The following is a 27,265-nucleotide window of genomic DNA, read 5'->3' as shown; positions in this document are numbered from 1 at the left end:
AAGGTCACAAGGATTTGGAAGAAAACTTTACAGTATATTTTCTTTTAAAGAAAAGTAGGAGTCTTGTGTTTCTGTAGCAGCATTCCCTGAAGAGGGGAATGCAAGGCAGAGGTTACAACCAGGAGCTGATCAGATGGGAGAGGGCAGCTGGCAAACCAGCAGGGATATAAGCTGGGCCTGTTTGGGCAGATCACAAGCTCTATTCATACCCCTAATGAAATTATTCCCCATTTTCAGTGATCCCAGTTCTCAGGAGCTGCTGATGTAAGGTGATTTTGAGCTCTGTAGGTGAAGTCATGGATTTACTTATACTCCACTGAGGGTGTCAATGGGAAAAGTCCCTGAGCCACTCAAAAAGGAAACAGAGCAAGGAAATTCCCTGCCTGGAAATCCCGTTTCTCTCAGATAATCAAGGGCTGCAAAGCTGACTGCTTTTAGTGCATTTTAGAAAGTAAGGATTAGACTCTGCTGTGTGAGTGGCCTCGCCTACATCTGTGCCAAGGTGAGGAGAAGTGGACTCCTTCAGTGACTTTCCCAACATGAAGGGGCTCAAACTGCTCCAGGGACATGCCCTGAGAAGGGGGAAGTGGGAAACATGCATCAAGAACAAGATTTACACTCTCTGCCCTCTCCTTTGCCCTATGCAAAGAGCCATGAGGCCAGGAGAGTGAGGAAAAGGCAGCTTCTGAGTGCGCTGTGGGTGATGAGTTCTGGGTCACTTTTTGCCCACAGCATGGTTCATCCAGGGATTCATCAGTGCAAAATGCTTGAGCCACCCTGGAAACAGTTAATGCATCTTCACTGAGAACAACTGGACACGTTTTTACTTTCTAAATCACAGAATTTGTGGCTGTTGTGATCCTAATTCAACAGAAGTTATACAGGATGTTGCCCTGACTTCAACAAGGCCAAGTTCAAGGTCCTGTCCCTGCGTTGGGGCAATCCTTGGTATCAATCCAGGCTGGAGAAAGAAGGGATTGAGAGCACCCCTTCCAGGATTTTGCCTTGTTCCTCCACCACCCCAAACCAATCTTTATTTGTAAGGATCAAGAATGTTTTAAAGCATAATGGACCAACAGTCTCTCAGTGTGATACAATCCATTGGTCCTCAGCTGCTTAGAACCAAAGACAGGAATCAGAATGAAGCTGAGAGCAGCAGAGTCTCAGGCCCTGCAAAGGTCAGAACACAATTATCATTGTGCACTGCTCCTCAAGACAAAAATACAACTCATCTTTTAATTAACACTTCCCTTCTAGAAATGTCTGCCCTGCACAGCAAGACGAGGCACAGTTGTGACTCAGAAGAAAGCAGAGACACGTACCCTCTTCTCCATCTCCAGCATGCTGGACCGGTCAGAAGTTTTCTCCTGTTTCTGCTATGGAAATTAAAAATAGAAAGTGATTAAACCCAAGAGTACTCACAGGGTGCTGCACAAAGGCCAATACAGCCTACAGATGCTCTTGCTTGGGATGCAACATGTTGATTTACAAAATTACTTGCTTATTTCTGTTTCCTCTATGGCACCTTCCCTCCCAAGAACATCCTTTCAGGAGCTTCCCTCCCTTTCCCATTCTGGAACAAGCGTTGGTTTGTCATGGCCAGTGCTCAGTTTCTCCAGTCAGGACCTGGATTTTCCCTTACCTGGGCTGCTTTTTCCAACTTTGCTTTGATGTCAGCCAGCTCAAGCTGGGCTTCTTGCAGCTTTGACTTCAGCTTTTGATTTTCAGACAGGGCACTCTCATATAACTGAAATGAAAAACAAGAGCTCAATTAACCAGGCTGCTCCTGGTTAATTAACCCTATCCTGCCACACTGCTCTGAGCAGATACTGCCCTCAGCACTGAGCTGAGGGGTTCACTTTGCTCCCACACATCAACAGATGAGAAGGGAAAACAAAACCAACTTGGATGCTTTACTTATGTTTTCATAATTCATGAATTAGAAAGAAGACAACAGCTGTTGAATTTTGTAGAAAGTTTACACACAGCCAAGAGGAAAACTGTTTAAATTTAGGTAATTCTTTATTCACAGGGTGGTCAAGCCCTGGCACAGGTTGCCCAGAGAGGCTGTGGCTGCCTCTGGATCCCTGGAAGTGTCCAGGTCCAGGTCGGACAGGACTTGGAGCAACCTGGGATAGCGCAAGGTGCCCCTGCCCATGACAGGGGTGGAATGGGATGAGCTAGAAGGTCCCTTCCAACCCAAACCATTGGATTCTTTGAAACAGAGAAAATGAACATAAACACCTTCTCTTTCTTCTCACTGATTCTTGGGGCTGGTTTCTGCAGAGCAGGCAGGTTCTGCAGTGAGTGCAATGACAAGAACCAGTTTAAAAAATCCTACTTTCTTGTAGTCCCTGTTGCTCTCCTCCTCTGCCCGGCTGCTGAGGGTGGCGAGCCGGTTCTCCCTGCGGCTGTAGGCACTGGAGCGGCCGGAGGCGCGGTCGCTGTAGGACGAGTCACTCGCGGTGGGGTTCGTAGCTGCTTCCAACCTGAAACACGAGGAAGATCCAGCACTGTGGAGCTGTGGTAACTTGGAATAGCCACCACAGAGCCCAGCTGGTTGGGACTGCAGGGTGTGGCAGACCCAGCTGAGCCAGGGCTCTGGGGTCTATGGGAGCACCCTCCACTTGGCCCTGGGGATCACTGCCCAAAACTGGCAGCCACCACCACTACAACAACTGGAAAAAATCCCAGGGTACCAGCCCAGCCTCCCATGGGCACTGACTTCCCATGAACCTCTCACCTCCATGGTGGGAACCAGCTCCATTTCTAAGAGGACATTGAGGTAATTAATTTGGGGAGTAAAGAATAGAAGCAAACTGGTGCCACAGCTAAGCTCAGGGAAGGACCAAATAGCCAGTACCAGACTGGATTCGAAGCACAGGGAATCCTCAATGGCATACAAAAACATGTTGCCAATACATATTACACAGAAAAAAATAAAAGGAAAAAGTAAAATTCTTACCTGGAAAGTCTTTCATGCTGAAGGGGAAAAAAAGAAAGCAAAAGGTAATTAATAAAGAGAATTAAACATTCAATTCAAAAACTGCAGAGCTTCCAGTCAGCAACAATTTCCCACCTCAGATACCAGCACCCAGCTCATGCCAGGCTGCACAGAGATTTCCCAGCCCAAACTGGGAATCTCCAGTCTCTGCCTGAATCTTCAACTGTTTCAGCTCCTCTGAAGCACTTATTTCACTCACCTAAGAAATCCTGAACCTTGCTGTTCAAATCCTCACTTCCAGAATTGAAATGCCTTCCCTAGAATCCAAACTGATCTATTGTTTCCCTTTTCCAGTGAAGTTATTCTTCCTATGATCACTGTGCTGTGTGATGTGGGTGAGAGAGATTAACAGACACAGGGATCCCCCAGTGCCTGTGCTGAACTTGAGAAAATCACAAACACTCTTCTCTCCACGGGCAAGCAGCTCCCCACGGAGAAAAGCTTCACCATGGCAGACAGAGACACAACAGCAGCTGCAGGAGGGAGGGAGAAAACCCTTACACCAGGATGGTTGGAGCCTCTGTTGGGTTCTTCTTTCCCCATCAACACCCAAACCTCTGTTGTGCTGTCCTTGGCTGCCTTTGGACATTGGGAGCTGGAGTGTGTCCAGAGAAGGGAATGGAGCTCGGGAAGGGGCAGGAGCAGCTGAGGGAGCTGGGAAAGGGGCTCAGCCTGTACAAGGGATGACCTGGCTCTGAGCCCAGGGAACAAGGGACAGGACATAAGGAAAGGCCTCAAGTTATATCAGGGGAGGTTCAGGCTAGGTGCATATCAGGGAAAATTTCCTCCTTGAAAGGGTGGCAGGCCCTGACACAGGATGCCCAGGGCAGTGGTGGTCACACTCCCTGGAAATATTCAGAAAATGTACAGATGTAACACCTGGGGATATGGGCTTAATGGTGAACATGGCAACTCTAGGGGAAAGTTTGGGCTCAATGATCTAGAGGGCTTCTCCAACTTAATAATTCCATGGTTCTATGAATATCCTACAGAGGCTTGATGTGGTAAACCACCATTTCCATGAAACTTTCTGGATCAAACAGTTCCTTCCTACAGTTGCATAAATCCAGTGGTGACAGCATCACTATCCTGCAGGACATGCCACACTCACTGTCAGCTCCTCCACAAGGTTTCTGTCTGACAGACATTTACTCAAATTCCAGGTGCATTCCAACTCTTTATGGTCCCTTAACTGGAAGCTGAGCCCAGTATTCCTCTGCTGGTTTATCGGTAGCATCATTGTTCTGAGTGAGCACAAAGGTCCCACGGGCACTTCCAGCCAATTCCCTCAGCTCTTTTTAACAGAGTCAACACAGAGAACATCACAGAGCAGATGAGAGGGCAGGCTTTTTGTGCTCAGACATGCTCACACTGCTTGTGCTGTCAGCTACACCAGTAAATCCAGTGCTAAGGCCCTACTGGGAGGCAGATTTGCTGCCTGTCTGGCAGCCTGGTGCTTGAAGACTTCAGACCACCCACTCCCACCTGGCACCCAGACAACGCCTCTGATCCTGGGCAGGGATCTGGGAGTACACCCCATGGAGAGAGGAATTAAGTCACCCAGCGGACAAGTGACCCAGCCACCCCTTCACTCCAAGCCAGAGGAGCAGGGGGGCAGATCCCAGAGCATCCTGCCCCATGCCCAGCTCTGCCCACTGCTTGCCAGGACACAGCAACCCATTGCCTGCACCTGGATGCTGAGTTTTTAATTCAACCCAGCCTAATGTGACCCTCATCTGGCATCCTGATTCAGGTCAGGAAGGTGCCTAGGGAGTCTGCAATGCATAGGCTCTGCAGCACAGCCTCTGACACGCTGTGCTGTGAGCACCAGCACCAGGAAAATGAAGGCTGGGAACTCTGCACGTGGTGCCTCGAAGATGGACCACAGATCAGACGAAGCTGATACCTGCAGAGATCAAAAGGACAAGCAAACCCTGCTATGAATGAGCACATTCTCCCTCCAGCTGTGCCCACAGGGCCATCCTCAGCCAGGCTCTTGGGCAGGTCTAGCACTAGCCTGTCTTAGGTTGCAAAATGCAGCTGGGGGTGTGTATTCTATTGCCATCTGTTAGAGGTGGGGCAGTTCCTTGGGCAGTTTTCCTCTTCTGTTCCTTGGGCAGTTTTCTTTATCTCTCCCACAGCCAATCCTCCCTCCAGGAGATCTCTGCTGTCCATGGCCACTGAGTGTCCCTGCAGGGCTGATCAAATTCCATCATCCCATGGGGAGATGCTGCGCCCAGGGCAGGAGCCAAGCATTCCTACCTGGATCCAATCTGAGCCTGGCAACAGCACAGCAGCCTTTGCCCCCTGCATTCCCAGAGGAGCAGCTTTCTCCTGCCCTGCATTGCCAGAGGGAGAGCAGGCCCATCTCCAGCAGCCCTGGAGCTGCAGAGGAAAACTCCAGCCTTGTGCAGGATCCCTGCTCCAGCAGAACCACAGCTGGCCCTGCAGGAGGGCTGCAGCCAGCATGGAATGGCACTGCTGCCACCACCCTGACCCACAGGGGGTCAGGGCCTATTCTGACTCTATCAGTGGGGTTTTTTTTGTACTATTGCATTTCTATTTTTAATTTTCCTATTAAAGAACTGTTATTCCTGCTCCCATATCTTTGCCTGAGAGCCCCTTCATTTCAAAATTATAGTAATTCAGAGGGAGGGAGTTTACATTTTCCATTTCACAGGAGGCTTCTGCCTTCCTTAGCAGACACCTGGCTTTTCAAACCAAGACAGTCCCACCCTGTAAACACCACAACCAAAGCTCTAGGAGGCCTTGAGCCATGGGCCAAGAGCCACAGCAGTGGATCCAGCCTGGTACTATTTTATTTGCTCTAATAAAATCTCTTTCTTCTTTTTATCTTAGAGGTGAGAAACCTCCCAAAGAAGATAGCAGATACATTTCCACCATGGCTAAGCCCTGCTGCACCTCCACAAGCCATGCTGGATGCTGTCTGGGAAGCATCTCACACCACTCAATGCCCGGCACCTGCCTGACGTCGTGACAGGGACACAGCCCTCTTGTCCAAACAGCCCTGGCTCAGACCATGCTCTGTATGAAACCTGAAGGCAGCAAGCTGGGACAGTTTCTGTACAGATGGCCTCTGGCAGAGGGCTGTCAGAAAGACAGACCACAAATCCAACCACATCCTGGGCTCACTCAGGGGTGGGGGAAATTCTGCCCCTCTGTCCTGCTCAGGTGAGAGCCCACCTGGAGAACTGCCTCTAGCCCTGGGCTTCCAGCTCAGGAAGGACGTGGAGATGCTGGAGTGACTCCAGAGGAAGTCATGGAGATGCTCCAAAGCCTGGAGCCCCTCTGCTCTGGAGCCAGGCTGGGAGAGCTGGGAGTGTTCACTTGGAGAAAAGAAGGCTCTGGGGAGACCTTAGAGTCTCCTCTTGTGCCTAAAGGGGCTTCAGGAGAGCTGGAGAGTGACTCTGGACAAGGATCTGGACTGACAGGACAAGGGGAAATGGCTTATCACTGGCAGAGGGCTGGGTTACTTGTGATAGCAGGAAGAAGTTCTTCCCTGTGAGGGTGGTGAGGTCCTGGCACAGGGCCCAGAGCAGCTGTGGCTGCCCCTGGATCCCTGGAAGTGTCCAAGGCCAGGCTGGACAGGGCTTGGAGCAACCTGGGCTAGTGGAAGGTGACCCTGCCGATTGCAGAGGGTGGGACTGGATGACCTTTGATGGTCCCTTCCCACCCAAACCAGTCTGGGATTCTAGGATTCTACAAAGGATTTCCCATTTTCAGCCACACATGCTGATTTCTACATGGTGCTTTGTTAGCTGAGCTTTCAACATTTGTTTCCTAAACCCCTCGGCAGCCTGACATCTGCTTTTGAATCCTGGCACAGTGACCCAACCTCCACTGAAGAGCCTGAGAAGAGAATTACAGTAGTGAACAGGGCTCTTGTTGAAAGTTATTTGTGCACTTCATGCTAATCTCCTTCAGTGATGACTTTTGATATGGTGACAAATGGCTGGGCAAGCAATCCACTCCTCAGCAAGCCTGAATTTACTTCAGCAAATGCACCTGCTAATGGATTTGAACAATGCTGGGAAACACTACGTGGCTGGGCAAGGTGACATGGAATCCAGGCAATGAACCCAGGCAGGTCCCCGAGCCAGCCAGGGCATTTGCAGCAAGAGGAAAAACCACTTCTGTCCTTTTTCCTTCTAAGAAATGAGACTTTCCATATGCAGAGGGAGGATGGGTACGCTTCCACAAAGGAAGGCTGGGGTAAGAAGGAATCACCTCAAACATACACAGCAAAAAGGGGGAAACCCCTCAGGTTTATTGTATTTATGACATTCCTTTGATGGATACTGCAATGGATTGATTCAGACTGTGACTGTCTCTATGTACTTAAAGAAAAGCAAAGTGTCAGATGAGAGGGGAGGCATTCCTGCTGCTGTCAGCATGGAGCAGACTCACCCTGCAGTAACCTGGAATCATGGAATGACAGCACCATTAAGGTTGAAAAAGCCCTCTAAGAGAAGAACGATGAAGCTGTTGAAGGGTCTGGAGTACCAGGAGTGGCTGAGGGAGCTGGAAAGGGGCTCAGCCTGGAGAAAAGGAGGCTCAGGGGGGATCCCGTGGCTCTGCACAACTCCCTGACAGGAGGGGCAGCCGGGGGGGGTCAGGCTCCACTCCCAGGGAACAGGGACAGGACAAGAGGAAATAGCCTCAAGGGGAGGGTCAGGTTGGATAACAGGGAAAATTTCTTCCCTGAAGGGCTGATCAGGCCCTGGCACAGCTGCCCAGGGCAGTGGTTGAGTCAACATCTCTGGAAGTCTTTAAAAAACACATGGATGTGGCACCTGGGACATGGGCTAGCTGTGAACATGGCAGTGGGAGATTCAATGATCTTAGAGGGCTTTTCCAACCGCAGTGATTCTGTGATTCCATGATTCTATGGAATACTGGAGGAGGTGCTTAACTGAGACATCCCTGCCACTTGTTCAAAGAGAGACAAACATCTTCAGAGGCCACTGGGATGTCACACTGGAGACACAGTTTCAGCAGAAAACAGCTTCTTTCCTGCTCAGTTCTGCCCAGTGTTTGACCATGGCATCTCTGGAACCCTCTCCATGTGCTTCCAGCTGCACCTGCTCCATCAGTGCAGCCCCCACTGGCCCTGCCTGCACGGCCCTGTCCATCCAACAGCCACCAAATATTCACTGGAATTCCAGCAGCACTGGCTGGCTCCCTGTGCTGCCTACGGCAGTGAGGAAGGAGGTCATTTGCTCAGAGATGTCATCCCAGAGCTGGAAATTCCAAGGTGAGGGTGAGAAGGTGAAGGACAAAACTCTTCTTCCTTCATTGCTGGGAAGAGAAGTTGGGAATGAACAGAGGGAATGAAGAGCTGAGGCATCACACGTGCAAGACTGAGCTGGTGAAAGAAGGGTCTTTTCCTTCCTGACTTTCCTGAAGGGAATTGTTACGGTTTGTGAGGGGATGCTGAGAGACTGCTGTATCCACTCCAGTCATTATCAACAAATGCACTGGAGGCTTTTTCCTTTCCTTGGCAAATTTGGAGCAGCACTGCAGTTTTGCCCAGATTCATTTATTTCCCTTGGGATCAAAATTCAACTAAAAACATCAAGAGCCAGGGAAGCATCGAGTTGTGAAATTATCCTTCCATAATCTAAACAGGGTCAGAGCACTGCAGGGGTTGGGGTGGGGGGAACAGGCTGTCCTGGTTCGGAATCCAGCACGGCAGACAAGTTGAGCCCTGCTGCTGCTGCCCACACACCCAAGGGGGTGACTTCCAAAGGAAAACTGAAAAGCACAGAGCACTTGCAGACATGCTCACAAGCTTCTGGTAATCCTCAGGTCTTAGAGCTCTCACCGGAGAGATCCCATCACCTTCCCTCCCAATTCATCTCACAGTGGGCAGCACATCCAGGTAGTGCTGAGGTGGTGGAGGACACTGAAAGGGTTCAGCCCATTTTGCCAGCTCAGAGATCATCCAACCCAGGTAGGCTGGAAAATCATCAGGATCTGAGATGAGACCCAAGAAAAAGGACAAAGAACCCCACAGAACCATAGAATCACAGGATGGTTGGAAGTTGGGGTTGGAAGGAACCTTAATGCTCATCCTGCTCCACCCTCTGCCATGGGCAGGGACACTTTGCACCATCTCAGGTTGCTCCAAGCCCTGGCCAACCTGGCCTTGGGCACTTCCAGAGATTCTCAGGGTGCTGACATTGGTCAGTCTCAGGGAAAAGGCACAGCTGGGAACCTGCCATGGCTCCACCTACCCAGAGTGCTGGGATACTGCCTTGTGCCAGGAATACCATCCAGCACTGATTTTAAAAATGTACTTGGATTGTGGAGGGCAGGAGCCTTCCCTCAAAACCAGAAAATTTTGCAGCTGTTGGGAGCTTAGTGATGAATAATTTAAACCAAATTCCTCATGGAAGGTTTCAATAAAATACAGCCCTGAACTGCAGTGACAAAAGGGGGATTGGCTGCTGCTTTCGCCAAGGCAGAAACTGCCCTAATTGCTTCCAATTGCATTCTGTGGCTGAGGTTGGAGCCAGTGAGGGCACAATTCCCTACTATTTACATTTTTTCAAGAAAAAAGAAAAAAAAACAAACAAGGAAGAAAAGAGAATAAAACAGATGCTTTGGGAACATTTTATGCCTCTTTATCTCCAACTGGCCAATCTCAGGACAGTGTACACTATTTTAAGAGTTGTCAAGGAATTTATTTTGGTGTGTTTTGAATCAGAAATCCTGATCAGTGCCTACGATTAATTAACTGTAATCTCATTGTAATGAGATGCAGGGGCACAGCTCCAGCTCTGTTCTTCTTTAAGCAACAGGGGAAGTTTTAGAAACCCCTCAAATTATATTCTTGTGCTGGCAAATATCCTCTTGATGAGCTGTGTTTATTTTAGAAAGTAAATGTAAAATAAAGCCAGCTGGTTTTGGGGTTCTTTCCCTTTCATAAGCAAAAGTAACTATGTTCCTGCAGTTACGTAGCTCAGCTGCTCCTACATGAGCTCCAGTGCTGGGCCAGGCTGATGTGTGTTCCAAAGGACAACCTCCCCCTCGCAGGAGCATGGAATCCTGAGCTGGAAGGGTTCCATGAGGATTGAGCCCACCTCGTGGCCCTGCACAGACACCCCAACAATCCCACCCTGGGCATCCCTGGCAATGCTGTCCAAACACCCCTGAAGCTCTGGCAGCCTCGGGGCCGTGCCAGTTCCTGGGGAGCCTGGGCAGTGCCAGCACCCTCTGGGGAAGAACCTTTCCCTGATACCCAGCCTGACCCTCCCCTGGGACAGCTCCAGCTGTTCCTCAGGTCCTGTCACTGTCACAGAGAGCAGAGATCAGAGCTGCCCCTCGTGAGGAGCTGCAGCCCCCAGTGGGGTCTGACCTCAGGCCCCAGGGTGAGCAGACCAAGTGCCCTCAGCCGCTCCTCGTGTGGCCCTTCCAGACCCTTCCCTATTTCTGTGTCACTCTTTTGGACACTCTCCAATAACTTCAGATCCTTCTTATATTGCAGTGCCCAAAACTGCCCCCCGGACTTGAGGTGAGGCCACGCCAGGTCAGAGCAGGACACTGCTGAGGGCAGGAATCCTCCAGGAGCCAGTGCAGCCAGAGCCAAGCTGGAAGGAAGAGAAGCCAGGAGGAGGCTGCCTGGGACACCTCGGACCATCCCCAGTGGGTACAACTCAGGTCGGTGTTCCCCTCCAGCTGCATTTGTCATTCCAGTCAGGAACGGCTGGGATCAAGTTTAGTTTTTCAGTGGGCGCAGAATAACTCGAAGGTCTGGCTGAACTCTACTTTTGAGAGTTATTTTGAGGTCATTGCCTCCCTCAGAAAGCTGCTCCTCTGACCTGAGAGCTGTGGTTTGTGCAGCATCCTGTTAGCTCCACTGGCGTGATGGATGTGCTGCTTCCAGCTCGAGCCTGCAATCGTGCAAACGCAAGGATTCCAAAATCCCATGGATATGATTAACAATCCAGTGCAGCCAAACCACCTCCATGTAACCTCCAACTCCCCAAAGCCTGATGCAAAATATGTTTTCTCAAACTATAAATCAATAAACTTTGCTTAAGAAAAACTGCTATTACTGAAACATAACATTAAAAGCTTCTCCAAGATGGAATAGTGGCTTTGGCAGCTGGCTGCAGCAGATCCCATCGTTTTCAGTACAAACAGCACATATTTAATCAGAAACAAACATCCAGGGCTGTGAGGGACTGATGGTCACATCTCCTGCCATCCCAAATAAGCTACAGTTGGATGCAGTTGTCATGTGTGCCATGGCCAGCCTGTGGCTCTGCGCTCCAAAACTCTCTCATGGACCATGGGCTTTCCAGCAGCTGCAGTTTATTCCCATTGTCTCCTGGGGATAAAACTCACCACGTAAAACATCAGGCTGGCTAGTATTTTAATTTAGGAAAGGCCGTAATTCTGAAACTCAGGGTTTGTTGCCCTTTATCCCTTCTTTTCTAAGGGATCAAATTTTATTGGTGAAAAATTTAATTTCGCAAAGCATCGTGATCTTAGACAAAACTCTCCAGACGTGTGGAAATAAAAACCGAGCGGCCAAGTGACATGAGAGGAAAAGATTTCTACTCCTAAATTTCTTCCAGATGAGAATGCCATAGGTCTGCAGGAACTCCTTCCCTGCCCTGCAAAAACTCTGGCAGGATGTTCTCAGATATTTCATTAGGGACTTGAATACCTCTTGAACCAGCAGTGAGGGTGAGAGCTGCCAACAGCCAACCGGCAACTTTTCAGTGTGAAGTTCACTCCAAAATCCAGTGAACAGCTCCTGAGCCAGCAGCCACATTCCCACAACAGCACTATGGGCATAAGCAGCACATGGCAGTCAAACTGGAATAATGGAATCACAGAACTCTGAAGACTGGAAAAGCCCTCTAAGAACATCAAGCCTAAATGTTACCCCAGCACTGCCATGTTCACCACTAACTCATGTCCCCAGGTGTGACATCCCAGGTGCCACATCCACATGTTTTTTGAACACTTCCTGGGATGATGACTCCATCCCTGGCCAGGGCAGCCTGAGCCAGGGCCTGATCACCTTTTCATGGAAGAAGTTTTCCTCAATATCCAACCTGAACCTCCCTCGGCACAACTTGAGGCCATTTCCTCTTGTCCTGATGCTTTTCTTCTGGGAGATGAGAATGATGCCCACCCAGCAGTGCTGGATTAATGTTTGGACTCAGTGATCTTAGAGTGCTTTTTCAACCTTAATGATTCCATGATTATATGATTCTATGCACCACCTCCCATGAATAGCACAAGTAGAGCAGCCAGTACACAGGGAAGTGGATGAACTGGGCTCTGTCTCTCTTCCAGCCCTATTTTTGATGGGTTTGTGTTCATTTTATGAAAAACAGAACTCTAATGGGCTCCTGCAGGGAAGCAGACACTGGTTTCCAGCTCAGCATGATGAAGTGGTTTGCTGCTCAAAGAGGTTCCACCCACTCTCCCCATCACTCCTGTTGCTGCTCATTCCCATCCTGCAGCACTTCCCCCTCTCTCTGTCCCTGGTTTTGTGAGCTGTACCATTAACTGACCCAAATTAAGGGCATCGTCTTTCTCCCTCTCTCTTCATCCCTTTTAAAGTCCAAACTGATTCCCAGCTCTGGTGGAACCTCAAGCTGCCCCTGACCTTGTGACCTCCTGCAATGAGCCATGGTTTCAAGGCTGAGCTATCCTGAGGGATTGCTCTGCAACTGCTTAACCAGCTTCTCCAAAGGCAACACTCTGACCAGGCAGCTGAGGGTCAAACGGGAGCTCCAAATGAAGCTGAAGTGTTACATCAGGTCCTTTCCAAATCATCCATGACCACTCAGAGCCTTTAATAGTTAACAGACTCCCTGCTCCAGCTTTGGCTTGGATCAATTCTGCTGCTCAGGAGGGAGGAGAACTGAAGGAACTTCAGCCTCAGGGACAGAAGCTGTTCAGCCCACAGGTCACAGCACATGCCCTGACCCATTTTGTTTATTCATCCAGATGCAGGAGCATCGTCTGGCTACTGAGTCACAGCAGGGAACATCTCATGGGTGGTGTCCTGGGAATTACCACAAGTTCCCAATATGCTTCCAGATATGGACATTTACAGAGGAGAACTCAAAAAAAACCCCAAGGACAAGCAACGGAGAAGGATTTCATCCTGATATCCATCTGAGAAACACTATGCTTGAGGAATAACCAGAGACAGAACAAAGCAGGGTGCTGGAGAACACAGACAAAGGTTAATTGCCTGAAAGTTCAAGTTTCAGTATCCCACATTTTTTGTTGGCTGCTGGGAGAGAAGAGAATCATTTCCACAAACACTGTGTAACTGGTCAGCAATCCAAAAATTAGACAGAAACTGTCATGAGACAACTTAAATTTGATCCTGTTTCAATTTATGCGGCATAACTTTTATCACAACCAGCTGGGTCCAAGCCACTAAATGGAAACCCAGGAACGTAAAGGTTCCTGGAAAAATATTTTCATAACACTTTCTATTCTCTAATATATTGGCAGTGGCAGCACAGCAAGTTAAATGATTCATAGCAGAAAACCCCATGTGAGAATAAACCTGTGACCAGGAATATCTGAAACAGCTGGAACCTGTTACAAAAACACCACAGAGTAAAAACTGACCATCTGACACATTCATATTCCAAACTCAAGGAAGGCTGAATTCCTCTCAGGCATTTCTAATGACCTCCCAGCACTCTGGGACATTGACTTTTTACATGGGCAAGTGACAGGACAAGTGGGGGGACAGTTTTAAAGTAAGAGAGGAAAGATTTACATCAGATATCAGGAAGAAATTCTTCCTGCCCCATCCCTGGAAGTGTCCAAGGCCAGGCTGGATGGGGCTTGGAGCAACCTGGGCTAGTGGAAGGTGTCCCTGCCCATGGCAGGGATGTGATGAGATGAGCCTTAAGGTCCCTTCCAACCAAGTAATTCCGGGATTCTGTGATTCTATGATCACTTAAACGTTAACACCAACCCTGTCAGTGTGATTTGCATGCTGAGCACCTGCAGCTCAGCCACTCACATTTTGGTGCATTAACTTTTCTTTTCGCTGCAAGATTCGCTTTGCCTTCACGACGTGTGTGTGCACACGACCGTAGCCAGCCTTGGTGCATTTGCTGCCATGGCAATCAGTGCTCAGAGCCCTGCTCAGAGCACCACGGGTTCAGGCTCGTGTGGGGACTCATTAACAGAGACAGTGATGTGGGAATGGCTGCTTTTTATACTCGAGTATTACTATCAAGTGACTTGGTGCAAACATACGGCCCATAAAAGGTGATGCTCCTACATCCCATATTTCACCCAGCACGGCTCCTTCAGATGCACCAATGAAAGGCAGAATAAAATAAATCAGTGCAGACCACTGCGTACACTTAGAGCTTTATTGCTGAGCTCTTCCTGATAAAATTCAGCTGGAAAGCTCAGGTTATGTACTCTGAAGGTGGCTTAACAAGGGAGTGGTCTAACATCAGAGGGAAGAGTCTTGCAGTGAAAGTGTGAGCCTGGACAGAACAAGGAGAATTATACAGAATCTCTTAAGGAGTGAGTATCAACCATCAAGCAGCTACTTCACAACTGAGCTGGGCAGAGAATGGACAGAGAGCAGCCCTGGGGAGAAGGACATGGGGGTGTTGGTGGATGAGAAGCTCAGCGTGCCCCGGCCCCGTGCTCTGGCAGCCCAGAACCCGCCCTGTGCTGGGCTGATCCCCCAGCGTGGGCAGCAGGGCAGGGGGGGATTCTGCCCCTGTGCCCCGCTCAGGTGAGAGCTCACCTGCAGAGCTGCCCCAGCCCGGGGCTTCCAGCACAGGAAGGATGTGGAGCTGCTGGAGCGAGCCCACAGGATCCCATGGAGCTGCTCTGAGGCCTGGAGCCCCTCTGCTCTGGAGCCAGGCTGGGGGAGCTGAGATGTGCAGCCTGGAGAAGAATCCAGGGAGTTCTCAGAGCCCTTTCCAGAGCCTAAAGGGGCTCCAAGAGAGCTGGAGAAGGACTTTGGACAAGGGCCTGGAGTGACAGAACAAGAGGGAATGCTTCTCTGGCATGATTAGATACTGGGAATACTGGGAAGGAATTTTTGGCTATGAGGGTGGGCAGGCCCTGGCAAAGGGTGCCCAGAGAAGCTCTGGCTGCCCCTGGATCTCTGGAAGAGTCCAAGGCCGGGCTGGACAGGGCTTGGAGCAGCCTGGGCTAGTAGAAGGTGTCCCTGCCCATGGGACAATGTGGGCTTTAAGATTTCTTCCAACCCAAATCATCCTGGGATTCTAAGTGATGGCAGCCACACAGATGCAGCCACTTTTGGAACAGCAGCCCACACACATCAATGACTATTTTAAATTTTGATGGTCTTTTTACAGAAAAAAATATCAGCTAATAAATCAAGAAGTAGCAGTTTATAAAAAAGGGAAAGGTTTGACAAAGAGGTGGAAAACAAATAAAAAGCTGCAATTGGAGGAGCATACATTCTTCTTAACTTTTGTCTTTCCACCTAACCAATAGCCTGTGGAGAAGCACAAGGGTTACAAAGTACCACAACAAACAGATGGATAAGCCTAAACACAAACTATTTGGTACTTCCTTTCCAGTGAAAAAGATTACCAGTCCAGCAGTAATAGGAATTAAAAAAAAATAAATTCAGTCCTTGACTTCACTCTCACCCTTCCAGTCCTGTCATTTATTTGCTTAAATGCACACAACAGGTTTCATGCCACTGGATGCCTATTACATTCTTGGAAGTGAATATCATTTTTTTCAGAAGGAGAAACCTCAAGCTAAATCACTATGGTGCAAAACATGATGACAAGGTACCCCCTGCCAAACACTTGAAGCTTGCGCCAAATAATGGGATGATGTGAATTGATTTCAAAGGGGTTTGAGTTTCCTCTTTTGAGGAACATCCTCATTAAAGGAACACTTACCCTGGGGGATTTAACAGGATTTGTGTCTTTTAGTTTGTGGCAGTCCCAGGGCTATGGGACAGTGCTGACCTGGCATAGGGACCCCATCCCACTGTCACCAGAAGCTCCTGTTCAGGGATATTCCCTCTCTTATGGATTGCTTGAGTTCATTGCAAAGTGCCCCCCTTCCTCAGTTGTGCATTTGGGGACTTCCCATCAATCAAAGGAAAAAAAACCCCCAGCAATATTATCCTAACTCCTAAGGAGGGGCATTCTAAGCAGCAGTGCAAGTGCAGAGGGAATGCCACAGGAAACTGCTTGGCAAATGACATCTAATTTATCTTTTGGCACTGATACCTTGATAAGTCAAACCTCCTTTGCTCTGCCTGGTTCTCCAAGAGTTTTCTCCCTGTGTGCACCATGTGTGAGGCTCCTGCCTGCTCGTGTGTGCTCATACCCCTGCTCAGCTGGGAATGTTTAGAGCCCAAAGCTCTGCTGGTGTCAATGGACTGGATGGAAAGATAAAAGCCTCCAAGATATCACATTCCTACCTGGTTAATGAAGGGTGGTGGCTCCTCATGGCACAGTCCTGTTACTGTGGGCATGGGGGAGTGGGTGAGGAGGAATAAACACATGGGACAAACCCACAGTAAACCAAACTCCCTTCTCTTGCTCATGGCAAAATTACATTGTCTTGGAGAAAGAGTTAACTCAGATCCTTATTTTAGCCTGAAGTCACTCCTTCCCTAATCAGCCTTTTAAGGCATGGGCTATTTCCATAACCCAGATAGCACCAGGGCTGTTTCCTACCCTGACTGAGTTGATGCTGCTGCATTCCCCACCTGTTTTTTCCCTATAGATACTGTGGAGTCACAGCTGGCACTGCCTTACCACTGCAAGGATTTCTGTGCTCATGTGTTGGTTTTCATCAAATCATCACTAAAAGAAGCTCTTCTCCAGGCCCTCTCATTCCCACTTGGCACCTTTCTGTAACCACCTGAGAATTCCCACCTCCTTCTCCAACACCCACAGCTCCCCAGGAGCCTGCAAATCTTATTGTGGTGACGGAGAGAGAAACGAGCACCACCTCTACCCCCTTGAGAGTTCCCTTTCTCCAACACTCAGGGACCCTCAGGAGTTCTGCAGTCCCCCCATGGCTCTGGACAGAGAAACCAGCCCCTCCTGTCAGTCTGCTCCAGGCACAGCTCAGGGCTCTTGTGAGATGTTTGTCACTCACTCGTATGCCTAGATGCATAAGAGGGAGAAATGAGTCAGTCTGAACATGCCTGACCTTAAAAACTTGGGGTTTGAAAGAAATGAAATAATTTCCAGCACACTGGGATGGTTCCCCACCTGTTACCAGGCTGGTGATCGACAGTGCAGCCCTTTAGGAAGGAGCAGTAAGTGCAGTGCTTGAACTGATGAGGGAAGCCCATCTGAGCCCACGGGGGACAGTTTTAGATTATCTGAACCATCCCAAAGACACTCCAGCCGCAGAAGGAAGAAACCACCTGCTCCTGATTACAGTTAATAGCCCAGGGCAACCAGCAGCCACAGAAGCCTCGAGGTTGAAGTTCCCTAGGTCAGGAACCGCTTCCATTAATGCCACAGCAGTGGGTTAAAATTCAAGTATTTCAGGCAATACTTTTTCCAGACCAAGATCTGTCCCTTCCAACAGAGCAGGCAATGCATATCTGATTTGAGCAAATACCAGTGCTGGAATTAATTTAATGCTCCCATCTAAAATTAGCCTGGCTGTTAAAAACTAATTCCTCCAGGCTTTGACTCCCGCATGATAATATTTCTTGATGGTGAAGAGGCTGCCTGTACAATGATACGGACCCAGAGGGTTTGTGACAGCTTCTCCCATGACACTGGAGCTATCAGCAGCACGGCTGGGAAGCATTCCCAACTTCCCAACACCTTGGGAGAGAAGGATAGCAGCTCTGGTTTGGGGAGTACAGGTAACTACCTTGACTTGCCTCCTGCTACAGGTGGTCTTATTCAATTTTTTTGTGGTCTTGAAATTACTGAACTACAGCACCGGCCAGCTCAGCCCCAGGAGTGAAAGCTGAACATAGACCTTGTTTCACCAGCGATATCAAAGTGTTTATGGAAAAAGTGCAGCTTAACAAGCTGATCAGGTTCTGCCTCATTTTTACCAGGGAGGTTTTCATCCAGCCACAGCCTACCAGGAGAGCCATGTTCCAGGATAGGTGGAAACTACCATGCCAGCAATTCCCCACACAAGTAACACAGTTAATCCCACTGCAGGGACTCTGTCAGCTGTTTAAAACCTGTTGCTGCAGAGGCACCATCCAAAGTTTCATTTAAACCATCCTCTTTCCAAAGGAAACCACAGGCACAGGTCTCCAAGTGTAAGACAACAAACCGCCACCACCGGGCTCTGCCCAGAGCATGTGCTGAGCAGGGGAATACAGAAAGGAAAAAGCTGCTTACTCTGAGTGTCTTTGCGATCGGGGAAGGAGAGGATGGGGGAGAGTCTGACTGAGCCTTCCTGCTGCGAGTATATTCCTTACTCCTGGTGTACAGGGACGACATGGCCTCGCGGGCTGGATGGCTCCAAGAAGCAACACCAGTCTTGCTCTCTCCTGTCGCTCTACGGTGCTGGGCAGGTCCTTCTTCCAAGGTCAGAACAAACTAATTAAACTATTCACAGCTCTGGTAATTAAACCCTCCTGTTTAGGGTGTATAATTTTAGGCATTAATCTGCTGCAGGAAGACCTGAGGCTCCACAAGGTTTCTTGTCCGAGCAGAAGCAGAGAAGGTGTCAAGGACTCGCTGTGCTCCAGTGCCGGGTGCTGCTCTGTGCCAGCCTCACTGCCTGGGCCCCGTCCCGACTTCTCCGCAAAAGGACATTTCCCCTCGTCCAGAGCGTGCCACAGGCCCAGAGGGATCAACCTCTCCCCAGAAGTGCAGGAGGCAGAAACTCCCGTCTCAAGGAGAGAGCTGGAAACTGGCTGGATATATCTAGACAGGAACCTTTTGCCAAAAAAAGCTAAAAAAAGGAAAGGAAAAGCAAACCCTGATTTACTCCGGAGCGCGGCTGCAAGCTCTGCCCCTGCTGCATGGAGCTGCACGTTTTGAGTGAAACACAAAAGCATAAATCAGGAACAAATGCTGGTTTGGAAAGGGGCAGTCCAGCTGAAGTTGGGTTTTGTTCCATCCTCCTCCTCCACCTCCTCCTCCTCCTCCCCCCTCCGGCGCCCTTACCCACGCACAGGCTTCTCCCGTCCCTCCCGCCGCTGCCTTCTGACATTCTGACATTCCAGATCCTGACTCGCTCCAAGAGGAATGCTGGAGGGCAGCCAGCAGCAGCGATTCACTTTCAGCTTGGGATTTGGGCTGCCAAATTGGGTTTGGGATTGGTTTTGGGATTTGGGCAGGAAAAAAAATGAAAAAAAAATGGAAAGGGAGAGAAGAGAAGAGAAAATCCCTCCCGAGCTTCTGAGGCCTGGTGGGCTGTGAGTGGGATGTTGGAGGTGAGCTGACAGCACTTCACAGAGCCTAAATTCCAGAAGTTGTGTGTGGCTGCAACAAAGGGAGATGATTTAAAGGCCATGGAGCAGCTCATGCCATGAAAGGGAGGACACGCTTGGACAGCACAACAAGATTTTTGTTGTTTGCTCATAAGCCTGTTTGAGCTGTGAAGGGCGGCACAGAGCTTGTGTAATGTACACTGGTTCAAGGGAGCGTTTGGAATCAAGGAGGTGGGAGAGGAGCTCCGATGAAAGGACCGAGGGTGTGGAGAGTATGTACCTCTCCCAAACTCCCTCTCTCTGCCAAGCTCTGCTGCTGCACAGGCTCACTGGAAGTGGCAAGACAGCATCCTGTGAAGGTGAGTGTGTGTCCCTCGTGTCCCATTGCAATAGGCCCATGGGATGCTAGTTTGAAAAACGCCTCAAATAAGCTCACACAACCACAGAGAATCACAGAATGGTTGCGGTTAGAAGGCACCTCTGGAGATCATCCAGTTCAACCCCCCTGTCAAGGCAGGGTCACTTGGAGCAGGGGCCTGTCCTGCCACTGCATCAGCAGTGTCTGTCCTGCTCCAGCTTCACATCTGCTTAATATAAAACATTTCCTACCAAGGCCAGGTTGTAAGGGGCTTGGAGCAACCTAGGATAGTGCAAGGTGCCCCCACCCATGGCAATGGAGTTGAGTGAAATGAGCTTTAAGGTCTTTTCCTAATCAAACTATTCTGTGAAGTGCAGAATAGTATCTATATTAAAATATTTTAAGAGTATTATCCCACTCTGCATTGCTCTGAAATCTTGCTCCTTTTTGCATCCTGCTTGGCACCTGAGTAATTTAACTGGCACAGAACTTGGGAAGGGACTTGGAATAGCAGCTACAGTAATCCCTCCTGCCATCCAGCATCTTCACTTTTCAGGGGCAAAGCAGCATCACTGTGTAACCAAGGAGAGCAGGAGGTGGGGCTGCCAGATTTTCCTGTTCTGAGAAAGTCACAGTGGTATCGGGTTTCTCAATACCTCATCACAAGGAAGGAGGGGACTAATCATGCACTGACTGCAGGAGACAGGAAAAGGGGTTTGGAGAGGTCTAAATCTGCCTGGTAATATCTCTGCATTCCCCTTTCAAGGTAAGGAAATGAACTCCAGACACAGGAGAAGGCAGTGACAGGCACTCCGCTGCTCCAGAGGGCTGGGGCAGGACCTTGATCTTTCCAGCCTCCATCTGTTGTACTCATCACACACCTCTCCCTGTACCTGGAGCCCGACTCTGCTGTACAACAAGGTAATTTAGATGCTTCAGAGGCATATTTATAGACCCTGCACACAGGGTGATCCTTTCACACCAGTCTCAGTTTCTGGAGTTTCAAAACAGTCTAATTGAAACTGGGTGAACGGGCTGGTGGTGAACTGGTGTGTCCCAATCCCAGCTCCAGGGCTGACAAAGCCCAGCTTGTCACCAAGGTGGAGCTACACAGCTCTAAATTGCAGCGTTTGGCTTCCCCTCCCATCCAGTCCCGAATAAACCACTCTCACATCCCTCCACAGTCACGTTTCTGCTGAGGAGGGGCAGGAAAGCTCCAAAATCAACATTCTGGTATAGAACTCGCAGCCCAAATCCAAAATACAACCTGTGCCATTCCACACTAATTATTTAGTGACCCAGTGCAGATCTCACACAGACTGATTAATACAGCTTGGTGGACAGTAACTCAATTTAGAGAGAAGGGGAGGCTTGATTAGCCAGGACACAGAGAGCAGCAAGAGAAGCAATATGGCAAAACACACGAGGTTTCAGCATTATTCCAACAGATGCCTGATTTAGGGGTTTCTTCCTGCTGGTTTGTACAGTTTACTTTCAGGTAGTCCCCAGTGGAATTATGAAACATGACTCTCCTTCACAGTGCTGCTATTCCTCACAGCCTCAGCTCTGTCATGTTCAAGGTCATTGTTTAGGTCTGACTGTTCCTGTCTGTTCAGGAGATTCCTCAGTCAGTACCAGGCTGGTCCATGCTTTAGCCATGGTGCTGTGAATTTTATAAGGAATATTTATACAACTTTCAGAAAGACATGCACAAAAATCATCTTCCATGAGCACTTCCACAATCACTGCACACAATCCCCCAAGGCTGTCTGAATGCTGACCTCATGCTCTGGCCTATTTCTGGGCAAAATCACCTTAAAGTTTCTTCTCACCTTGGACTATAGCAGCACAACTACACTACAGTATTGTGTCTTTCCCATACTTATATGAAAGAGTGTATTCCCATAGTTAGAGCTGTGGTCTTGGCTATGATCACTCTTCATACACCTTTGCCCAAACATTGGTCAGGTTCTTCCCCCAGAGGGTGCTGGGGCACTGACCAGGCTTCCCAGGGAATTGTCCCAGCCCCATGGCTGGCAGAGCTCCAGGAGTGCTTGGACAACACTCTCAGGGATGCACAGGGGGGGGATTGTTGGGGTGTCTGTGCAGGGCCAGGGGTTGGACTTGATGGGCCTTCTGGGTCCTTTCCAGCTCAGCAGATTCTGCTACTTCCTTTTCCATTCAGATGTCTGTCTTCTCCGTTCCTTTGGTGATGATGCCTGTGTTTGGACTTCATTTTAAAAACTAGTTAGACAGGAGAGCTCATATGCAGGAAAATGATGTATCAGAAATAGGATGAAACCCTGAGCTGAATATTTGAGAGGAAAATACATACACCCTTTTTATCTGTGTTGAAAATCTTCACCTACAGAACATGATGCTAGTAAAACAAATGTCAGCAGTGCTGCAACATTCCAACCTGCAGCAGACAAAAATGGGAAACAAATCTGGGAGTTAAAGCCAGAGCTGCAGTGATGCTCAGGGGTGATGCAAGCCCTCGGCACATTCCTTGAGTGCAGAGGAGGAGAGGCCCTCTTGGGAGACCAGAATTCTAATACAACTTGAAGAATGAGAGTAGTTGGTATTTTTGGAACAAATTATCCCAAAACTATCTCCTGAAAGTCCTAGTTGTCATTTTTCACACCAGGTTTACCACGTACCTCACTGGATTCCTTCCCATCCAGCTGAGTTCTTTCATCTGCAGCCAAACCTCCTCTATCTCCCAATGCAGGCACATCCCAGGGAGCACAGTGGTGGCTCCAGCTACACAGGGCTCAGCTGGGGCAGGAAACACAAACTGGGCCCACACAGCACCAGGACATTCTCAGCACTGTGACCTTCCCCCAGGGCCTCCCTGCCTACATCTGTTAAATTAACCACAGCCAGGGACCCCCTGCCCCAGCACACAGCCCAGTGATACCAAGCAGGGGGAAGGTCTCTGGCACCATCTTGTCCTTGGCCAGCTGGGGCTCCTCTGGGTACCCCTGGGCACTCCTAGGGACCATTCCCAAAAGGCACCTTGGACACTGATCTGGAGGGTGGGACGATTCAGTCACACAGATGAGCCTTCCTTCCCAGCTGGCCTCAGGGCTAGCAGCAGGTTAAGATGGCACTGTGGTACTGAGCCTTTGAGGATGGGTTCTCAACAGTGGCCCAGCCCCTGCTGTGACCCCACCTGTGCTGGGCCAAGAGATGCAAGAATATGGGGCAGCACGGCTACCTGTGAATTACAACCCAACTGGAGGAGCAGAACAGGGAGAGGCAGGCAGCAGGCTTCATGTTTTCCTTTGAACCTGTTATAGAATCACTGAGGCTGGAAAAGATCTTTGAGTCCAACCATTCCCCCAGCTACTGCCATGTTTCTCATGAAACCATGTCCCCAAGTGCCACATCCACACATATTTTGAACATTTCCAGGAATGCTGATTCTACCATTGCCCTTGGCAGTCTGTGCCAGGGCCTGACCACCCCTTCAGGGAAGAAATTTTCCCCAATGTCCAACCTGAACCTCCTCTGACACAACTTGATGCTGTTCCCTCTCCTCCTGTTCCTGTTCCCTGGGAGCAGAGCCCAACCTCCACCTGGCTGCCCCTCCTGTTAGGGAGTTGTGCAGAGCCAGAAGGTTCCCCTGAGCCTCCTTTTCTCCAGGCTGAGCCCCCCCAGCCTATTACTGAGCCCACTTAGCTCACTTGTTTTTGAGAAGCAGAGACCCTCCATAATTGCTTCATGCCACTCCTGACACTTCTGATACCTGCTGCACCTCCTTCTACAGAGTTCAGCTGTTTGCTCTTCAAGTAAAGAAATCTTCTCAATCCTTCCCTTCTGGGTTACCCACTGCAGGAGCAGAATGTGCTGTCTGTTGAGTCATGTGCTGGTCCAGGGAATCACTGAAATCTGTAATTTAATGCAGTACCTAAATCAACTGTAAAACTGCACTTATTCTCATGACACCTCTCTGGAGAAATGGAACAAAATAATCTGGCAGTTGTTTCCAAGAGTCAGGCTACAAAGTCATTATATGTCCAGAAAATAATGTTTCTAGGTATAAAGCAGTTATGTAAAATATCCAAAAAAAAAAGAGAACCTTGGAATGGTTTGGGTTGGAAAGGGCCTTAAAGCTCATCTTGTTCCAAGCCCTGACATGGTCAGGGTCACCTTCTACCAGATTGCTCCAGCCTGGCCTTGAACACTTCCAGGGATGAGGCAGCCACAGCTTCTCTGGGCAACCTGTGCAGGAAACTCAGTTTAAACATAAAAAAATCCCCATTTACCATTGAACTACCCTCATGGGTTCTAGAGAACAGAGTCAGAATTCGATTTCCCACTGCTTTTATGTCACTGGACTGGCCCACCAAACTGAAATCCATAGTGCCACAATCCTGCCCCTCCCCTTTGCAACGGTGTTTATATTGTGGGCAAAGATTAATAATCCTGTGATTGGCATCACCACGGGATGTCCTATACGGGTGCTTCCTTCAGCCCAAAACAAGAGCCATTCTTTGTGTCCCCCTTTGTGCCTACCTCTGCTTCAGTCCTGGAACAGGAACCCCCTCACCTTACACTTGTCTCCCACTACATCCAGAGCAGACCAAGAGCTGTAATCTGCAAAGGACAAGCTGTGACCAGCCCGAGGGTGGCTCCAACGGCCAGGAACAGTTCTGGTTTAACACTCAGGGCTCCACAGCCAGAGAAAGGGTTACACCCAAGGGGGCCATTGCACCAGGGAACCAGTCACTGCTTTCTCCACCCAGAATCTTGCAGTAAAATGTCTCTATCCTATCCTATCCTATCCTATCCTATCCTATCCTATCCTATCCTATCCTATCCTATCCTATCCTATCCTATCCCATCCCATCCCATCCTATCCTATCCTCTCCCAAAACACTGGGAAAGGAGTTCACCTGGAAAGAAAAGGCTGAGCCTTGTTAAGCCTCCTGCTCTCACCTCTTTATTCACTGCACCCATCACATTCTGTGCAAAGAAATTCTGCTTGCTCTGGAGAGAAACTGCTCATTCTGGTGCATAATGAATGAATTTGGAATTGGCAGCACAGTCACTTGTCCCAGGGGATGTGACCAAAAGCCAATCTTCAAAAGTGATCACAGAACCCAGAAAATCACAGTGTTGTTAAGTCTAGAAAATATCACAAGTCTTCTCACCTATTCCGTGTTCTGGGTGGTGTAAGTTGCTTTTTCCTGACAAGGATTTTCTGCTTTGGTTATTGAGATGCTTATGGAGCAGGAGAGGGACTGGACTCCAGCTCAGGGGTTGATGGCACTGGTTGGTTGTTTTTTGTGTTTAATTGGTCTTTTTCAATCTAAAAAATGTAGTGACTCTGCTCCGCTCTTACCCTCTGCATTGCTTATTAACAGTCATGTTCTCATGACACTAGGTAACCTGAGCAGGTAATTTTGACCAAGTATGTCTTTGTACAGTGACAGAACTAAAACTGGCTCCAAAATACAGATTTTTGTTCCTGGGGTATAGTCATGGGCAGCTGAGGAGCTGCTGGATTACAGAAATTAATGTGCTATACAGCAAGTGTAGCCAAGGAACAGTGTGTATAGAGGAGCCAAGGAACTGTCTGTATATAGCTGTATAAACACATATGTATGAATTCCTTTAGCAGTAACAAGGCCAACACCTATTACCTTTAAAATAAGTTATTAAAACATTACTTGTACTGTAGTCTACAATTTGTACTTCTGGGCATTTGATTTAGCATATTTAATAGAACTTGGTATTGCAAGATTTAATAATTCAAATTATTAATAATATTATTATTACTAGTGCTACTGCTATACAACAACTGTACATGATATATAAACCCTACTGTAAATAAATGACTTTTAAATCAACCTCAAGCTTCACCAAGGTCAAAAAGAGCTTGCAGGGTTTATTTAGCACTGCAGAAGGCAGTCAGGGTTATGCTGAGCTGCAGGACTGGAGCAAAGCAACATGGTCAGGCAATAGCTGTTCTGTAAATGGGATGTGCAGGCTCTGCTGGAGTTTTCCATAAATGGAATCTGAACTGGAGGAGGGAACACTTCCCTTTGCAGAGCACAGGCCAGGATTCCCAGGAGCAGATCTGCTGGGGTGCCACATAGATAGGGAGTAGAAGGAAAGGGTCCTCCTCTCCTCCAGACACACACAGCAGCTCAGAGTCTATAACTGTATCTATGGCATCATTCTTCTCCCACTTTTTATTCCCATCTCAGAATTTCCACAAAAAAAGCTGGAAGCACCATGCATTAGGCATACCTGGATTAGCACTGAGCAGCACATGAAGATCATTTAGTGGAGGCTGTGAAAAGCACATTTTAAATATAAAATTTCAGAGTTTTTTTCTTTTTCCTTTCTTATAAATAGAGGTAATAAAGAGCAAGGGTGAAGACAGTTCAAAAAGCAGCATTCTCAGAAGGGAAACATAATTTTAGCACCCGCAAGTGCTCAATTCTGCATGCAGGAGAAATATCTTCCAGCAGTTCTGTGGAGCAAAGCTGAGTTTTTGGAAGAAAAGGTAAGGTGTCTTAGACACTCAAATCCAGCAGGTACAGCAGGATGAGAAGCTGGGCTGTTCCCTGACCCCTATGGGGACATCCCTAACTTCAGAGGGGGAGAGCTGGATCTAAAGCAAAGGCTGCAGAGAGGGAGATGGTTTCACTGTCTTGAGTTCATCATGATTTGAAGATAAAGCTCAAGACAAGCCGAGTAAACCAATCTACATCTGCACTTCTACAGCAAAGGCACAGGGAACCTGAGACAGGGCCTGGAGGGGGCAGACAAACCCACAGTTTGAGAGTATCAAAGGCAGAAATGCTTCTGAGAGCGCCCACAGATGTTCATGTTCCCTCTCTGAATGGGTTATTAAACTGTATTTCAAAGAATCTGGGAATATCCTGAGTCAGAAGTGACCCACAGGGACCATCCAGTCCAACCCCCACCCCGCAGAGGCACCCCAACAGTCCCACCCTGGGCATCCCTGGCAGCGCTGTCCAAACACCCCTGGAGCTCTGGCAGCCTCGGGGCCGTGCCCATTCCTGGGGAGCCTGGGCAGTGCCAGCACCCTCTGGGGGAAGAACCTTTCCCTGATCTCCAGCCTAAATCTCCCCTGGCACAGGCTGATGGTGAGAGGTTACAGAAATGGGTGGCCACAGTGGCAATAACCAGAAACAACAAACCACCACCACAAAGGGCTCCTGTTGAAGGGGACAGATGTGTCAGCTTTGCAAAATATAAATGTCTCTAAGATCACAGACAGGATTCCATTCAGGCTGTGCATGTAGCCACGGGCAGAACCCCTGAAACAACCCCAGCACTGCCTATTGTAATGTCAGTGTTAGGTTGGACATCACACACACACACACACACACACACACACACACACACACACACACACACACAAACATATGTGATTAGGGTCTAAGAAAAAAGATTTTTATTCTGCATGTTCTCCAGCTTATATACTCTTTAACAAAGCATGATCTTAAGTCATTAA

General features: G+C 48.8%; 1 protein-coding gene across 7 annotated transcripts in view; it reads right to left on the bottom strand.

Annotated features, from left to right (window-relative positions):
* The window catches only part of PPP1R12B (protein phosphatase 1 regulatory subunit 12B), a 133,707-nt gene that overhangs the window by 12,988 nt on the left and 93,454 nt on the right, over positions 1-27,265 (bottom strand). For 6 of the 7 annotated variants that reach the window (XR_005259783.1, XM_038162791.1, XM_038162793.1 and 3 more), the window contains 4 exons: positions 2,966-2,982; positions 2,342-2,489; positions 1,643-1,747; positions 1,323-1,376 (listed from right to left, as the gene is read on the bottom strand). Coding sequence is in view for 6 of the 7 variants with exons in the window: in XM_038162791.1 (XP_038018719.1) it covers positions 1,323-1,376; positions 1,643-1,747; positions 2,342-2,489; positions 2,966-2,982 (324 nt within the window). In the remaining variant the exon portion in view is untranslated. Of the gene's footprint in view, positions 1-1,322; positions 1,377-1,642; positions 1,748-2,341; positions 2,490-2,965; positions 2,983-18,369; positions 18,953-27,265 lie in introns of those variants that run through there. The other variant, XM_038162797.1, reaches the window with a different exon arrangement.

The sequence above is a fragment of the Motacilla alba genome, chromosome 26 (genome assembly GCF_015832195.1).
Source record: "Motacilla alba alba isolate MOTALB_02 chromosome 26, Motacilla_alba_V1.0_pri, whole genome shotgun sequence".
Classification (NCBI taxonomy): domain Eukaryota; kingdom Metazoa; phylum Chordata; class Aves; order Passeriformes; family Motacillidae; genus Motacilla; species Motacilla alba.
Note: the sequence above shows the minus strand (reverse complement) of the source record. Positions and strands in the feature narration are given on the sequence as shown.